This window comes from Mixophyes fleayi, chromosome 1 (assembly GCF_038048845.1).
Source record: "Mixophyes fleayi isolate aMixFle1 chromosome 1, aMixFle1.hap1, whole genome shotgun sequence".
Lineage (NCBI taxonomy): Eukaryota > Metazoa > Chordata > Amphibia > Anura > Limnodynastidae > Mixophyes > Mixophyes fleayi.
In genome coordinates this window covers 312,497,629-312,515,039 of record NC_134402.1, presented here as the reverse complement: position 1 = coordinate 312,515,039, position 17,411 = coordinate 312,497,629, and the positions used below count along the sequence as shown (strand labels likewise).

Here is a 17,411-nt window from a genome sequence, read left to right as displayed (position 1 = left end):
AATCTGTTACTGGGACAGTGCATGCCGAACAGTGAGTTGTCTCCCAGGTGCTCAGGCTCGGCATATTGCGGATCGGGTGGACAGATTGTTGGGAGGGGCTGGGAATGACCCGGCGGTTTTGGTGCATGTTGGCACCAATGATCGAGTTAGAGGAAGAAGTGGTGTCCTAAAGAATGATTTCTGGGACTTAGGTCACAAACTTAAGGCAAGAACATCCACGGTAGTATTTTCGGAAATACTGCCTGTGCCACATACTAGTCCAGGGAGGCAGCGGGAGATTAGAGAGGTTAATGCGTGGCTAAAAGATTGGTGTAGGAAGGAAGGTTTTGGAATCTTAGAGCATTGGCTGATTTCTTGGTTAGCTGCCATCTTTATTGTCGAGATGGATTGCACCTGAATGAGGAGGGGGCTGCTCTGCTAGGGGAGAGATTGTTAGAATGTTGGAGGAGATTGTAAACTAGCCTTCGGGGGGGGGAAGGGCAAGCAGGTATTTATGGGATAGACATTGAGAGTAGTAAGGAGAAATTTAAGTCAAGGGGGTTGAGAGGTGGGAAAGGGAGACATAGCTGATAAGGAGAGGCCCTTTTTAAAGAAAAAAAAATACCTAAGTGAGGCAATAGACTTAAGTGTATGCTTGCATAAGGAGGCGCCGGGTGTAGCGCCAGTGCAATGTAGAATGCTTTGAAAAGAAAACCATTGTACTGGCGCTATGCCCGGCGCCTCCATAAATACTGTAATACCAATAATGCCAGTGTCGCACTGTATACCTACGTTTTTGCCAAGGCGCCCTCTTCATGCGCCGTGTTTATGTGAAGTCTGATTTGCAAGCAGTCGGGGGAAACCACTATCTTTATGCCCTCTATCACTGTTCTCATGTAGGCTTAATTGCTGTGGGGGTTTAGGACATCGTTATTTAGTACCCAACCCAAGGGAAGAAGTGCAAAGGAACAAGTATGCATTTAAATTGTTTAAGTCTGAAGGGTCAGAGGAGTCCTTCCGTAGGTACAAGGAATGTAATAAAACATACAAAAAGGAAATTAGGCTAAATTAGAAAATGAAAAACAAGTTGCAAAAGAAAGTAAGACAAACCCCAAAAAGTTTTTTAAGTTTATAGATGTCAAAAGGATTAAAAATATAATATGTACCCCTAAGAAGTAAGATGGGTGGGATTGATAAATGATACTAAGGAAAAAGCAGAGATATTAAACACTTTCTTTTCTCCAGTATTTACTAGAGAGGAACAAATGGTAGAAATAATACATAAAAATGAAAATTAAACATACCATTAATTAATACTTGGCTGACAAAGGAAGAAGTCCAAAGGCGACTGAAGAATATTAAGATAAATAAAGCTCCAGGTCCAGATGGCATACACCCAAGGGTTCTTATGAGGCTAAACTCAGAAATAGCTAGACCGCTATTTTTAATTTTCATAGATTCAATCTAATCAGGCTCAGTACCAAGGAATTGGCGAATAGCAGATGTGGTGCCGTTGTTTAAAAAGGGGACGAGATCACAACCAGGGAATTATACACCTGTAAGCCTGACATCAATACTGGGGAAACCACTGGAAGGTATATTAAGGGACAGTGTTCAGGTTTACTTGGTGCGCAATAAGATTATTAGTGGGAATCAGCATAGATTTGTGAGGGATAGGTCATGTCAAACTAATCTAATTAGTTTCTACGAGGAAGTTAGTGGGAACTTAGACCAGGGCAGCACAGTAGATGTGGTCTACTTAGATTTTGCAAAGGCCTTTGATACAGTGCCAACCAAGAGGTTGGTTTACAAAATAGGTGAGCTGGTTCTGGGAAACAAAATTTGTACTTGGATTGAAAACTGGTTAGAGAATAGGGAACAGAGAGTTGTGATAAATGGAACATTTTCTAATTGGTCAAAAGTTTTAAGTGGAGTACCAGAGCCAGATTAACCCGGGGGCTTTCTGGACTAGAGCCCAGGGACCTTGGGCATCTGGGGGGCCCTTGAAACTATTTTAACTTGATATTTTTTTTTTTTTTATTTTTATTTCTCTGTATCGTCTGCATTTACCGGGTTGGCACCATCCCTGCCCCCAGCTCCGACTTTCAGGTCATGGAGAATGGCAGGCAGCTAACAGCATATGTTATCCTGTTAGCTACCTGCTGTCACTGTAGTGCTTCCGTGAGAGTGAGACTATGAGTCATAGTATCACTCTCATGAGATCTCCTCAGTAAGGAGCTTACTGTGCACCGTAGAAGCACTACAGGGTGTGACTGTAGAATGCCTGCTGCAGCCGCAGTGAAGGGCTGGATCTGGACCACAAGGAATCGGGGTGAGCGCACGGGGGGGTACAGGAGAAACGGGGCAGACTATTATATTATGCTGTGTTATATATATGCGGGGGGGGGGGCTCACAGTACCCGTAGCCGGGGTGGCCTCACAGTACCCTTAGCCCAGGGGCCTCCATTCCCTTAATCTGGCCCTTGGAGTGCCTCAAGGTTCCGTGCTGGGGCAACTCATTTTTAATGTATTTATTTATGACCTTGGTGATGGTTTAGAGAGTAAAGTTTTAATTTTTACAGTTGCACTAAACTCTGTAAGGTAATAAATTCAGAGCAAGATGTAGCTTCTCTACAGATGGACTTAAATAAACTGGAGGATTTGGCTGCCAAATGGAATATGGGGTTTACCATAGATAAATGTAAGGTTATGCATTTAGGGATCGAAAACAAGCACACAATCTATAAAAGAAATGGGATTCATTTAGGAGAATCTATAAAGGTATAGCATTTGGTAGTGCGCGTAGACGGTAGACTTAGCAATAGTGCTCAATGTCAAGCAGCAGCTGCAAGAGCAAATAAGTATTGGCATGCATAAATAGAGGCATAGATTCAATGAAAGACAGTGCAATTTTGTCACTGTACAAATTGTTGGTAAGACCTCATCTTGAATATGGAGCAGTTCTGGGCACCACTCTATAAACAGATATTTTGGAACTAGAAAAGTTTCAGAGAAAGGCAACAAAATTTATAAAGGGTATGGAGTCATTAAGTTAGGAGGAAAAGTTAGCCCGTGTAAGAATGTTTACTTTAGAAAAGAGGCGTCTAAGAGGAGATATGATTACTGTGTACAAATACATTAAGGGTCAATACAGAGAACTTTCATAAGAACTTTTTACCCCAAGGACTATACACAGGACACACGGTCACCACCTAACTTTAGAGGAGAGGAAATTTTAAAAAAAACAGCAAAGGAAGAGGTTCTTTACAGTAAGGGCAGTCAAGATATGGAATTCACTGCCAGGGAAGGTTGTGATGGCAGATTCAAAAGATATGTTTAAGAAAGGGTTAGACAATTTTTACACAGAAAAGTGTATCCAGGGACACGACCGTTAATTAAAATGAAGGATAGCAGTGAATATAGGGAAAAAATAGGACTGCAATATTGGGTCTGGACGGATTTTCCAGATTGAAACAGAAACAGAAATGAATCTGGATCAATTTCAAATATAAGTGAGGGATTGCAGGAGATCCAAAATAGGCTGAACTTGATGGACTGGTGTCTTTTTTCAACCTCATCAACTATGTTACTATGTTACTATGATATATGGACACATTGTTCATGAACTTTTATTAAAGTAAACTGTAAAATGTTGCATTACTATTTTACAGTTTATAAAAAACTTTTTCATATTGAATTAATTCTTTAATATTGGAAGTGAGTTAGGTTTGCATTACTTTGCTGTTCACTTGTATCATTAACTAAGAAAAGATCTTTATGAATGATGTAAGTATGCAGTTATGCACAATCCCCTTTGTGCTCACACTGTGTTCTTTTCCACGCTCTACAGAGACTCGTTTTTGAACTGGTGTATTTCACTGTGGTCTACGGCTGATAAAAACACATTAAGGAAATGAATGTACCTGAAAATCCTTCCAAGTAAGTGACTTTTCTGATAACAATTGGAAAACTTTATAGAAACAAATGATTGAAACTGACAGCAATCACATTATTTAAATTTAGTGTTCTGTATATAGTATACAAAAAATGTATGTAGTAGAATTGAAATACACATTATTACAGATATGTGCATGAATTGTTATGCATTACTTAGTTTCACAGGATTTAACAGTAAAAGCAAATACTGTATATTCTTAGAATGTAGCATATACTATTAAATCTCCACATGTTTGCAGAATGGTCAACCTGCTTATGTCCTTGTTATTTGTTAATTTGTGCCAAAGTGTTAGGTACATGCTATTAGTATTACTTGTTTTATTGCTTTATGTTTCCTCTGATATACTTTACATAAAATAGTGCCAAAAGGCACTAAAGTCGCCTACGTTTTAAAAACGAAAACCCCTAAACATTACATTCTCAGTTAAAAAGAAAATATAGTGTAATAATAAACATGGACCCTTATAATCTTAATAGTTTAGCAGTATGGCATTAAGAAAAGTATTGATTTCCAGATTAAAAACTCAAATATAAGATGAATACAGTAATGTCCTGTGTGCCATATAAAAGATGTTATGTACTATACACATAAATAGTTAGATTTCTACTGCAGAACTGAAAGTGTTAACTTAACTCTCTACAGCTGCGTTGTTTCCTGACACATAACTGTCTATTCTGCATCCAGGATACAATGATGATCAGGTGACCACATGAAAGCTTTCTGTTTTATGTACTGGATAGACACTATTCACATGCTTTGTATTGTAACTCATCTCCACTACACAGATAAGTGCTCACTGATTTGGAAAATATAATTTACCAACTGTTTTACTGACTTTTCTTGTATTTATACCAGGGTTCCAATGCTAATGGTTTTAAATTAGAGCAAATAAATATTCAATTACCATTTTACTACATCTAAAATGTAATTATTCAGGAAAATTACCGTATTTTTCGCTCCATAAGAAGCACCTGACCATAAGACGCACCTAGATTTTAGAGGAGGAAAACAAGAACCGAAGATGGGCTCCTTCAAACGGCGGTGCACTGCCAGCTTCAGTGTGGAAACGATGGATGCATAAGGTTACAAGCTAGAATGAATACATCGCTCAGTGCAATGTGTCATTATCACTGACACCACCAGTAGTGGTCCTCTTTTGTAAATTATATTCAGTTTTGGATACGCAGGAATACTGTCTAATACCACAGTACATTCAGACTTGTATAACTTGTATAACAGATCACTGAATTGCTGCTGTAATATCTATTAGAACACAGCTATGGGTCACTTATTTGTAACAATGTTATCTTCTCTTCTGCTGTGTCAGCTAACAGCGACTGTCACCTCGGACGCCTTATGTCTTTTGTAGTTGGTGAGGTTCCAATATCCACAATATTTGATCTTATGGTCTCTCCTGGAAGGCAGCACTCTGGGCTGAGCAATAGCTGGGATATTGTAGGATGAGGAGAACTCCCGGATCAGCTCCTCCAGGAAGCAGAAAGCCGTCGTGGAGGGATAACCGCTGGCACATACCGTCAGCGAGGAAATGTCACCTGACGAGCGGAAATGTATGTTGAGGTCTGAGGTCGCAGGCTCGGACGGTGCCTCTTGCCGGCCGCTGGGACAGGTTCAGGCATAACCTCTTCACCCATCTCTTGCACTCCAGCAACTTTTTGTTCGGGTGGAAATCTGTGGAGGCCGAGAGCGGGACCCGTCCTGTAGCCTCAGGTGGTGTGCAATGTAGTATTCGCTCCATAAGACTCACACACTTTTTCCCCCACTTTTTTTGGGGGGAAAAGTGTGTCTTATGGAGCGAAAAATACGGTAGTTACTGTTTATCAGTTACTAGAGTCCTAATGTATATCAAGGTTATTTCTACAAAGCAGTGTTTCACTGTGCATAGTGGAGCGAGGTCTTTAGTGTTTGGACTGGGTACCAGACTGATAGTGGAATCAGGTGAGCACAGAGAAGCTGCGGTCATTGAATGGTTCAAAGCATGGTCATTGGACAATATAACTATAATATGAATCCTTTACTAAAATAGGTGCAAAGATATAAACAAATATGTATTGCAGTCAATCAGCAAATCACTTTGAACGGTTTAGTTTAAGCAAGAATAGCAAAACAAATGCCAGATTGACATGTATGTACTACTGTACATTTACATGTTTGTATCTGTGTTAGTTGCAAACTTGCAAAGTTTCACGACATATGTGGAACTTTGTTTGAAGACTAAAATATTATATCTCTATATATTATATGCACTTCAAATGAAAACAAATGGTAAACTAATTCAGCACAATCTAATTATTTATTTAACCAGCTACCATCCAAAAGACATTAAGGGTTCTGTACCCTATTGATAATTCCTCTGGTAACGGAGCAATAATTTTATGTTTTCTGATTTTCACATACAATCCGAAGATCTAATTATTAGATTAATTTCTAGGAATTTTGACAATATAAAGCTATTAATCGTATAAAAGGGAATATATCAGCTGATTTTTGAAGGAGGAAAGAAGAATAAAATAAATGCAAATAAAAATAGATTTATCTTGAATATTGACCAATGTTGGATTCGATTAGAAGTACAATACTTAAATACTGGCCTGATCTGTAAAATGAAGCACTGAAGGTAAGGGATTCAAAGCTTCAGAACCACCTACAGTATAGTGGTGAACATTTTTGTTCACCATCTTGAAATGGCTGTGCAAACGTGAGGACCAATGAGTAGTTGAAATGTCCGCAAACATGGCTCCTCATTGGTCCTTACACTCACAGCTTCATTCCCAAATTGCCATACAGCCCTGTTTTTTTGCCCGGAATGAAACACTAATCATGGAGCCTGGGAAAAATGGCTGCACAAAGCAGCCTTCTGACCTCCGGGGAAAGGAAGGAGACAATTAGCTCCTGGTGATAATGTAGCTTAAAGTAAACCTTTGATTTAATTCAGACTTTGCAAAAGTATGTGGGACCATTTCATTAGGAGTGAATTCATACATCCAAGTAAGCAAACATGTTAGAGCGAAAATAAGTTATTGTGGGGATGGGAGGAGTAACCCCCAAACTAATGGACAAAATTTGTCGTCAGTATAACTATTTGTAAAACAGTGTGATGCTCAATACAGTCATACAGACATGTATGTCAATAATTACAGGTGAGAAGTTCGTAGATTAATAAGCCATTTCTGAAAAGTACATGAGGTTGATCCAGTCCTCAGCAGGAGTGGTAACAGATATACAATATTGCTGAAACATGAGTCAAAATGGATTTCTAAAGCAAATGCAAACGTTTATTTTGGGACTAAATACAAAAATTGATTATCTGTGTTTTTAATATAATATTTGTATAATTTCTACTGATTTTTTACTCCTTTCAATTTTTTAACATACCTATATGGTGGTTGGGTAATAAATCATGTCACCATTATTTGATGAAGGGGAGGAGCTAGGTTGATACATTTGCATACACTAGAGTACAGAAAATGTCTGTTAATGTGGAAGACAATGAAAGAGTGTTGCATATTGCTTTTACTGATGAGCTGTGACCAACTTTGAACTATAAACAAACTTTTTTTCTTTTTTAATCATCCGACATGTACATAGGACATTATTACTACAGTAACTGAAAGCAGGGCTGGCACTGGGAGCTCTGACAACCACCTACCAGGAGTTAGAGCATTCCCTTTGGCAGTACGGAAAATGGCTTCTCTGCGCATACGCAGCTCCTCTGAAGACCACAGAGCAGGGACTCAGAACTTAGGGTGACACGTTGCCGTCACATGAAAAGCGTTAGCCCTCCTGCGCTTACCATGTGTAAAGTGTTGGCCCTAACTAAAGTGTAATTACCATAAATTTGTTTTGTAAATAATACAATATTTCTTTTGACTAGTGTCTGAAAAAGATTGGATGATCTCCATGTGTTATTTATGTGAAAGAATAAAAATACACAAGTTAATTTACACTATATATCAACTACAGTATACTATCACATACTATTAAATAGTATATATAGTATATACTATACTACTACAACCAAAGTGGTAAAAAAAAAAGTATGGTAACATCTTTCTTTGTTTTTTGTAATAAAAATGAAAATATGACCACTGTGTATCCATCATCACATTACAGAAAGTGTACACATAAGAGTTAGCCATTTTGTGAGCAGAGCCAATATTGATAACAAAGAAGTCTATCAATTCACTAGGAACTAGCGGCATCGTTGAGACACGGTGTAGATTTACTAAAGCTTCTGAGTGGGGAATTCATTTAGCCGGAGTGTTTTTCAGAACATTGTGACTGCACATTTTTACTGTTACTACGGTAAATCCTCTGCTAATTTCTCCTCTCACCTCTTCGGGGTGTGAGGAAAAATCAGCAGAGATTTCTGTAAAAATCCTGCAGCAGCGATGTTCCTCAGAACCTCAAAGCTGATTGAAATCTCCCTAAAAAGGAAAAGTGGAGGTGTTGCCCATAGCAACCAATCAGATACTAGCTATCATGTTCTAGATGTACTAGGTAAATGATAGCTAGAATCTGATTCGTTGCTATGGGCAAAACTTCCACTTTTCCTTTTAAGAAGGCTTGATAAATCTACCCCAAATAGTACTTCCTAGTAACTTGAGACTGAATATAGTTTCACTTCACCAATAGGCCGCCATCACTTACATAGTTCTGATATTGATGGTTAAGAAAACACCATCATCAGCAAAGACTGTCAGCAGAGATGATGTATATTGTTTTTTGTTTTTTTTCATGTACCATGTTCAGGTGTTCTATGCCCAAATGACACAAAAGCACTAAAACAGTTTGAAAAACAATGTTATAGATGAGGTGTTACACAATGTATACCTTATAACACTTGCATCGTAATAATCAATGTCAAAGACTGCTTGGGATTAGCTCCTTAAAGTAAATATTATGACATAATTATGTTCATAACTTATCCTATATATCAAGAGACTTTTGTTTTCAATCGTAGGTGATAATAAGATCACTTCACCCACAGTGTTCATGCTATCTCAGAAAGCAAATTCCTCTACGGCCTGTTTTGTGAAGGACTTCTACCCCAAGGATGTTGAGATCTACATGAATTCTACTGATAGAAACATTGGACCTATAAAGGCCCCCACAGTTTTGTCTCAGCAAGGAAAGTACAGTGCTGTCCTTGTGGCCAACCTGGGAACAGAGAATGTGCAGTGCCAGGTCAAGCACCAGGAGAGATGGGTGAAAAACTCAAATTTAAAATGTACATTTTTCAATTATATTTGCATGACATACTATAATATACATTAATTTTATTAGATGGCTCCAATTTCTACAGTAAATACATTTATTTCACTCAAAATACCACTTCAATTCAAACAATCAGTTAATTTATGACCAGGATAGACAAACGGTAGCTTTTTATATGTTGGATTACCTCTATGATCCTAAGCTCTGCCAGTGTACTATTCATAATATATTCCAAAGAGAGAAGGTTGGCTTCTTTCATACAAATCCATCAAATGTGTTTTTATACCTTATTCAATATATATTGCTTAGAGAATGTGAGATATTATTTTGTGCAGACATTAGCCAAACTACAATTCTAAAAATGACACATTTCTACTATTTTGTCCTGTTCCTATCATAATGTTTTTAAAAAATCCAGTTCTTAAACAGTATAGTTTATTTACATTCTTATTTAGATTGACAAAAATACATATGTCCATTAAGTTGTATCCTATATTTATATCATAGATCTGGATAACCTTCAACCTGAAGATGTTTCTGAACACATTAAATGTCAGCAAGCCTCTGGTTAGTAAGTGAAACATGATAACATTTCTAATTTTAGTGCTACTGGCAGGACTGCCAAGAGGAATTCAGGGCCCGGGTACAACAAATTCATGGAGCCCCCCCTCATAGTTGAGTAAGCCCCAAAAAAAATGTAAACGCAAAAAAATTTGAGTATATGGTCATACATTCAGGGGCGTGGCTAGCCAAACGGCGGCGCAAAATTTTTGGGAGGTGTGGTCATGCATTTGGGGGCGTGACAAACATGCCATTGGGTCGTGGCTAACATCAAAACCACTAGGCTCTCAATTCGCCGGAGCGTCACATATGTTCAAGCACTCCTGACTTTCAGGACATCTACCACCACAGTGTAGTATACAAACAATGCAGTGTGTACACAAACAGTTCAGTCTTGGCCTACACCTTACATTGGGCACAATATTCACCAAAAATTGGTATTGTCCCTACTAGAATCACAACATTTCACACACTGTGCTGCTCTCTCCTACCTGTTCTTCTCACTTTCTCCACCTGTGGCTGCTGGTTTCTTTAGTTGTGGCTTGTCTGGATCCTGGAATGTTGAAGGACCTATTTTGAAAAAAAATGGCTACATTTAGAAAATTACAGCCAGCCCCGGCGTTAAATCAATAGCACCCACGATTAATAATTAGGCCTTCCTCCAGCCCCAACATTAAAATAATACTATTCACATTTAATAAATAAACCTATTTCCCTTCCAGCAAACAGCCCCAGCAATACCTATTTCCTGCAACCATCACTGCCATTAAATAATTCATAGTCACATTTAATAAATAGACCTCATTCTCCCTAAACTCACCCCAACATTCAATAGCCCCCAAACCACCCCATCTTAAATTAATAGTCCCCACCATCACCCTACAAACAAAATAGCACCCATTAATTATCCACCACCTACCTCACACTCACTACATTGCAACAAGCCCCCTGTGCCGTCACACACACAATATTGTGCCCCTTCTTCACAACTACACTGTGCCCCCTTATGCTCACGCTGCGCCCTCCATGCTGCCTTCCCTCCTTCTTTTTCCCTCTGTGCCTCTCTCCCACTTTTTTTTATTCCTCTGTGCCTCTCCCCCACATTTTTTTCCTCCTCTGTTCCTCTCTCCTACTTTTTTTTCTCCTCTGTTCCTCTCTCCCACTTTTTTTCCTCCTCTGTTCCTCTCTCCCACTTTTTTTTCCTCCTCTGTTCCTCTCTCCCACTTTTTTTCCTCCTCTGTTCCTCTCTCCCACTTTTTTTCCCTCCTCTGTATCTCTCTCAATTTTTTTTTTATTCCTCTGTGGCTCTCTCCTTTTTTTCCTCCTCTGTTCCTCTCTCCCACTTTTTTTTTTATTCCCCTGTGGCTCTCTCCTTTTTTTCCTCCTCTGTTCCTCTCTCCCACTTTTTTTTCTATTACTCTGTGGCTCTCTCCTTTTTTTCCTCCTCTGTTCCTCTCTCTCACTTTTTTTTCCTCCTCTGTTTCTCTCTCCCCTTTCTTTATAGTACTGTCCCTCTCTGTTTTCCTCCCCTAGCCTCTCCGTTTCTTTACTTACCTTTTGTCAACTTCTTTCCTTTCTTTTCTTCTCTTGTGTCTCCTCTTCTGTCTTCTTTCTTCATGCTGGCTGCGGCGCTCCTCACTGACTGACAGGCGTGACTTGATGACGTCACGCCCGGCAGTCAGTGTGAATGGAGAAGAGGAGAGGCGGGACACGGCGCCGCGCAATCACGTGAGTATTGGGGTTTTTTGGGTTTTTTTTCTTCAAGCTCCCAAGAAACCAAAGACCCCCCCCTCCCCCCCACGGGAAAAAAAAAAAAAGTAAAAAAAAAATATCGCAAAAGAGAAAATTAAAAAAAAAATAATAATAATTAAATTAGCAGCGAGGGCCCGGCCTGGGCCCCCTGGCATGGCCGAGCCCGGGTAAAATGTACCCGCTCCCCCCCCTGTCGGCGGCCCTGGCTACTGGGAATATCCAAGTAAAAAAATTAAATCTTCAAATTTAATCTTCAAATCTTCTTCTTCTTGTGGAAGACTAAGGGGTATATTTACTAAACTGCTGGTTTGAAAAAGTGAAGATGTTACCTATAGCAACCAATCAGATTCTAGCTGTTATTTTGAAGAATGCACTAAATAAATGAAAGCTAGAATCTGATTGGTTGCTATAGGCAACATCTCCACTTTTCCAAACCAGCAGTTTAGTAAATCTAGCCCTAAGTTTCTCAGAATTTATTAAATATTCTGTTAGAGATATATGCATCTTCCACAACTCAGGTGTCATTATCAATTGCAGACTCAACCAGCAGCTGTGCTGGTGGAACATCTGCTGTTGTGATAATAGCAGCTGCTGTGAGCAATTAGTTAAGGGCTCTGGTGAGCAATGTTAAGTTTCCAGACCTGGGAGATAGTCCCAGTTTATAGGACGACAGATTCAGCAGGAGTGCCATGGTTTCATTGGACAGTCTGAAGAATTTCCCACTGGCTCTTGATGATGCATCAGTTCGGGTCAAATTACAAGCATTATCTATGACAGAAGTGAATGCATCGTTTGCCTCAGACCCTGTGGTATTCATCAGAGATTGCCCTGGCAGTGCTAGACTGATTTAGGGTACTCCTGCAGTTTTGGCCGTGTCATTGGAGGACTCCCTCCCTTCTGCTACTTCAACTGCTGCAGCATCACTAGATGTTAATGATAGCACCCAGGTACATACAAATTCCTCTGCAGTGGATGGCAAAGGTCAGCTGTCTCCTTTCCATGATTCATCCAATGTCAGAGTGTCCCAGGTGAGCATGGATGTTCACACTCCACTGTTGGTGGCATCTTCTGCCTCTCTGCTGGCAATTTGTGCATGTGCAGTGAAGCCCCATGGGGGCACATCCACTGCTTCCCCACACCAATTTCCCTATACCAACTCTTAGGTTAAGGGAGAAGGCACCTGTCCCGAAAATATATATTTTTCACTGCAACAGGTGTGAGTCAGTAGATAGAATGTCAATGTTCAATTATCAGGAGTTCACCAATTACATCCTCATTTTATTTCATGCTGTAGCCTTTCAATAACGTGACCTTTCATTACATACAAGACAAAAATGTATTTTGAAAAACTTAAAAAATATAGAACACAAAAGAGGCAAATGTGGGAAAAAGTGACATTATCAGTGAAAAAAACCTTCCCAAACTAATCTTCATAACTGGAATTTGGGGACAGTTGTAACTATGTTGTAATTCATATTTTTCTAACATTGAGTCTGTCATATTTCAGAAAGAGTTAACATGCTCTCCTTGACTGTCCTGGGAGTGAGAGTGTTGTTCACCAAGGTTGTGGCTTTCAACCTCATTATGACAGCAAAGTTCTTCAACCTGTGAGGTAATATCTTTCATACTATATTCCACTGTAATATAAGCAATGTAACTAAACAAATCTATGAGGTGGTAGCTTTTTTTAAATAAAAAAATTATACATATACTTACAATCAGGCCCAGCGCTCCCATTAGGCAAGGTTAGGCACTTGCCTAGGGCGCCGGGCTCTGGAGGGCGCCCTCCAGAATGAAAATTACTTTAAAACTGTGCGGCGACCGCTGACCATACCTGTCACGGCCGCCGCACAGCATTCAGATGCACAGGGGAGTGGGGAAGAGGCAATTGCTCACCACCGCCGCCTCTCTGCTCCGTCTCCTCCCCTCCACTCACTAGTGTCAGTGAGTGGAGGGGAGGAGACGGAGCAGAGAGGCGGTGGTGGTGAGGTAAGGAAAGACGGGGTGAGGGGGGAGGAGGGAGGAGGGAGGAGGGCGCCGATTGTTGCGGGGGGGGGGCTGGGGCGCCAATTTTGCAAAAATGCCTAGGGCGCCATGGAGGCTAGCACCGGCCCTGCTTACAATTAGTAATGAGTAGAGAAGGAAAAGAGGTAGGAAATTATTGAAAACATATAGGCAACATAAAGCATAGCTAAAAAGAGTAAATTCTAACATTGGTTCCTTGTAAAAATAAATTGAGTTAATCTGTACCATAAGGTTTATTTAAAAAGCAACAAAAAAGCAAAGTGTAACCATGTTCAACTCTGCTGCTGAATTGTGTTTTTCCACAGTCCAGTAATACAGTTTAGGGGCTACATGCATGTATTATATATACTGAATACTTTTAAAGTGGTTAATGACTGCTGTTAAGAAAATACCAGTGACGGTGATCACTTTTGACCAGCTGCTTCTCACCGGCACATACACTGCCATTGGGGGGTGGGGGGGGGGGGGCGGGGGGCAATAAAGGACTTTCCATTGACCCCAAATTGTTCACTTCACTTACAGTGAGCATGAGTGAATAGAGCAGCTGCAAGGTGCAAGTGGATGTGGATATTGGGTCATTAAAATCAATAGGTTTCATCCCTATACTCGTTTACATGCTTTTACTGGCGATAAAAATGCTAATAAAAGTGTGGTTTTTAACACCAATGGGTTACTGGTCATTCTCTGTTTGCAAATAACAACTATTTAAACTTGGTGTTTTTGCATTTTGAATGCTTATATTTTAACTGATCATAATGTTAATTTCTATGATAATTGTAGCATTTTGCAAAAATGTTAATCACTATATGCCCAAAGTATATTCTAAGAATTTTATGTAATAGAGCAAAAGAAAAGCAAAGTGTAAACATGTTCAACTCTGCCACTAAATTGTGTTTTTCTAAAATCCGGTAATACAGTTTTCTTAATGCATGAACACAGAAGAGGAGACATCTAGCACACAGATTTCACTTCCAATGCCTTATTAAATGTCCCTATATATACTATCATACTTGCCTACTTTACACAATTCACTTCTGTGACATGAAAAAAAAAGGTATTAAAAACTATAGGTGGATATGACTTAATGACACTATTTACATAATGCTAATTTTGTGTTCACTGAAGTCAGTGGGACTTGAAGTCGTGATTTGCATTATTAAGATATGTCACTGCCCAATTGATGATGTGAATGGTATCATTATAGTGCATCCTGACCCACCTTGCAGGCAGGCACATGCCTCTATGGGAAAATTGCCTATAGTTTGGGAAGTCTCACCTCTGGGAGTCTCCTGAGTCGGAGAGTAGGCAACTATGCATTAAATACAGATAAAGTGCACTTCTACTTGACTTGTGACACCAACTGGCATATCCCAAAGTAAGGAGGAAGGACGCAGCAGATTACAACACACTCCATCATGTCCACTCCATCACACTGTTAGCCTAGAAATATGATTCATCTGGAAATAACAAATATCCCAAAACAAGATAATACAGAGATGTGACATGCTTCACAGTACATAACCACACAGTATTGTCATTACCTCATGTAGCAAATTGCATTTTTCCCTTACTAGTGTAATATGCTTTAGACTGTTTAAGTAATCTGCAAAAAGGAACCATATTTGTATAAAATGACCATCCTTACCTCTGTTTTTTTCAGATTCTATTGAGCCAATGAAGATATACACGGAAAGATATTTCCATCGCTCATTTTAATGCAATATTATATATATATATTCTCTCAATAGATGTTTAAAAATAAATATTAAGCTGCAGCTGTGTTACATACAGGATATACTTTTTAGGTAGACATTTACTTCCATTTTTAGTAAATAAAGTGTATGGGCATCTATAATTCTGCATGTTGGCAGTTATTAATAGGAGTGAGAGCGCAAATGAAACATAATGGAACACGGCCCCACGTGGCCAAATTACTCTGCAGTAACACACATCTCACCAACTGTCAGTTTCTATTTTCCAATCTTCTATATTTTTGGTAAAGACAATGAACTAATTACATACAATACATCAAATGTCACAAAAGGTATTTGTTATATTTAGTGCACATAACATGTTTTTCATCACTGTATTAGCGATCAAAATTAATATTGCTAGAAAATTTGACATCATCTACATCATCATCATAAACATTATTTATATAGCACCAACATATTCCGTAGCATTTTACAATTGGGACAAACACAGTAATAAACAAACTGGGTAAAACAGACAAAGGGCTAGATTTACTAAGCTGCGGGTTTGAAAAAGTGGGGATGTTGCCTATAGCAACCAATCAGATTCTAGCTGTCATTTTGTAGAAAGTACTAAATAAATGAAAACTAGAATCTGATTGGTTGCTACAGGCAACATCCCCACTTTTTCAAACCCGCAGCTTAGTAAATCTAGCCCAAAGAGGTGAGAGGGCCCTGCTGGCCAGCTTACAAGCTATGGGACAATATTAGTTGGATACATGAAGTCAAGTCTACATATTGCATTTCGGTCCAGCCAGATTGCAAAGGATAAAAAAATTTAATTAAATTAAACAATAAAACAAAAAGGGATGCTACATGATTCAAGCACACAGCAATGTTGGTCAGATGATTGTTGTCTTGTGTGGATTGTGTAACAAGTGGTAATAGGGTAATCCTAGTGAGGTTAAGACTGTGGTTAAGGGATATTATAAGCTTGTCTGAAGAGGTGGGTTTTCAGAGAACGTAAGTGCATGAATTAAGGTTTTTGCAGTGTCTTGTGTAATATATGTGCATATAATAGAAATGTTTTTTAGATGTATGCAGCATTGTCACGGTTCAATGTGGAAGCCACTTACTGGTATTGGCACAGCTAATCCTGAGGCACAGAGTCTAACGCACTCCAGGTCCTCACCAGGGACCCCCGCAAGGAAGTTTGGACTTAGCTGCAGGTGTACGCAGGTCGTGGCCCTCAGGGTTAGCCACCAGTGAAGAGGTGCAGGTAGTGGTGCTGTTCTGACCAAAGATAGGCAGTTATAGGAGTCAGGCTGAAGCGTAGTGAAGCGATCCGAGGTCAAACCGAGCTGGCTGCGAGGTACAGAAGAGACAGGCAATAGCGAGGTCAAACGGTCCGGGGTCAAAGCCAACGAGGAGGGAAAGCCCAAGGGAGATCCAGAGGGAGAGTCAAGCAAGCCGGGTCAGGAGCCAGAAGGTCAATCCGTGAAGAGCAGAACTCTAGGAAATGCTGGAGTAGGGGAACCATATCACGATACTCTGGCATCCTAGTGATGCCAGAGACTTCCCGAAATAGTCAGCGGTAAAACCCTATTGGATAGCGGGGATCATGTGAGCTGAATAGCGTCCATTGCGAACCCCCGCGCATGCGCCCAGCCGCCGGAACTACGTCATTCGTCCCATTGTCTAGCAACGGGACGCGGGGCATCGGAAACAGGCGCCCGTCCTCGGCACTGAGTGAAGGTACGGGGACGGCGCCTGACAAGCATGATGTAAATATAGAGTTAATGTAGGAAACAAAGGATAGTTGCGAGTCAAGGATTACACCTAGGCAGCGAGCTTGCGGGGTGGGATTTATGGTCTTGTTGTCAACAAAAAAAGAAATGTCAAACAGAAAGCTCCTATTGTTGGGTGGGGATATTATTAATTCTGTTTTTGAAAGATTGAGCTTGAGTTGGCGAGAGGACATCCAAGATGAAATGGCAGAAAGACAGTAACGCAGATGTCGAGAGATCAGTAGAGGATAGATCAATTTGGGTATCTTTCGCATAGAGATGATACTGAAATCCAAAGGAGCTTATTAGTTTTCCAAGAGAAGCGGTATAGATAGAGAACACCAGAGGTCCTAGCATTGGGCCTTGTTGTACTGCAACTGATAAAGTAAGCAGGAGCAGAGGTGGATCCAAAGAAGTTAACAC

At 39.9% G+C, this 17,411-nt stretch overlaps 1 gene segment (V, D, J or C); it reads left to right on the top strand.

The window, feature by feature from the left end:
• The first annotated feature begins 3,834 nt into the window (after positions 1–3,834).
• On the top strand, positions 3,835–15,365 carry LOC142158200 (T cell receptor delta constant-like). The segment is given in 5 exon segments: positions 3,835–3,918; positions 8,919–9,185; positions 9,680–9,739; positions 12,993–13,097; positions 15,171–15,365. Coding segments are annotated over 4 exon segments (453 nt in total).
• Positions 15,366–17,411: the final 2,046 nt, after the last annotated feature.